General features: G+C 64.9%; 1 protein-coding gene across 1 annotated transcript in view; it reads left to right on the top strand.

Moving 5' to 3' along the window:
- LAMB3 (laminin subunit beta 3) overlaps positions 1–653 on the top strand; it is a 34914-nt gene that overhangs the window by 24617 nt on the left and 9644 nt on the right. The window contains exons 12-13 of the mRNA XM_017741098.1: positions 7–40; positions 122–277. Of these exons, the coding sequence (XP_017596587.1) occupies positions 7–40; positions 122–277 (190 nt within the window). The remainder of the gene's footprint in view (positions 1–6; positions 41–121; positions 278–653) is intronic.

Below are 653 nucleotides of genomic sequence, written 5' to 3'. Positions count from 1 at the left end.
AACCACCAGCAGCAGCTGAGCCACCCCGAGGCCTGTCTGCGTGAGTGACATCCCTAAAGCCCCGCAGCCCCTTCCCCAGCCCCTGCGCCCCTCAGCTGGGACATTTCTTGGCCATTTGCAGCCTGTGAGTGTGACCCGGATGGCACCATGCCCGGCTCTGCCTGTGACCCGGTGACAGGGCGCTGTGTCTGCAAGGACAACGTGCAGGGGGACCGCTGCCACCTCTGCAAGCCGGGCTTTGCCCTGCTGACCGGTGCCAACCCCGCTGGGTGCCGCAGTGAGTACCCCTGGGACATTCCCCTTGCCCCCGGGGTGCCCCCTCCCCACCTCTGCCCCTTCCGTGGCCCCAAAAGGGACCCAGGTCCTGCCCAGCTTTGGTTTGGGGTTTTCAAGCCAAGGGCCTGTTTTGTAAAGGTTTGTAAAAGCTCCTTGTTCAGTCTGGGGGTGGTTTCACGTGTAAGTTTAGCAAAAAGCACAGGGCAGGTGGGGTTTGGGGGGTGCAGCTGTATCTGAGTGCCCCCGGGGCTCAGGGCAGGCAGGAGGGGATGCCGTGCGCAGAGCGGGGCAGCGGCACGGGGCAGCCGTGGGTCAGGGCAGGCCTGTGTCCCCCTGGGCTGGAGGATGCTGGGACCCCTTGGGCTCCAATTCCTGCT

The sequence above is a fragment of the Corvus brachyrhynchos genome, unplaced genomic scaffold (assembly GCF_000691975.1).
Source record: "Corvus brachyrhynchos isolate BGI_N302 unplaced genomic scaffold, ASM69197v1 scaffold338, whole genome shotgun sequence".
Taxonomy (NCBI): Eukaryota; Metazoa; Chordata; class Aves; order Passeriformes; family Corvidae; genus Corvus; species Corvus brachyrhynchos.
Note: the sequence above shows the minus strand (reverse complement) of the source record. Positions and strands in the feature narration are given on the sequence as shown.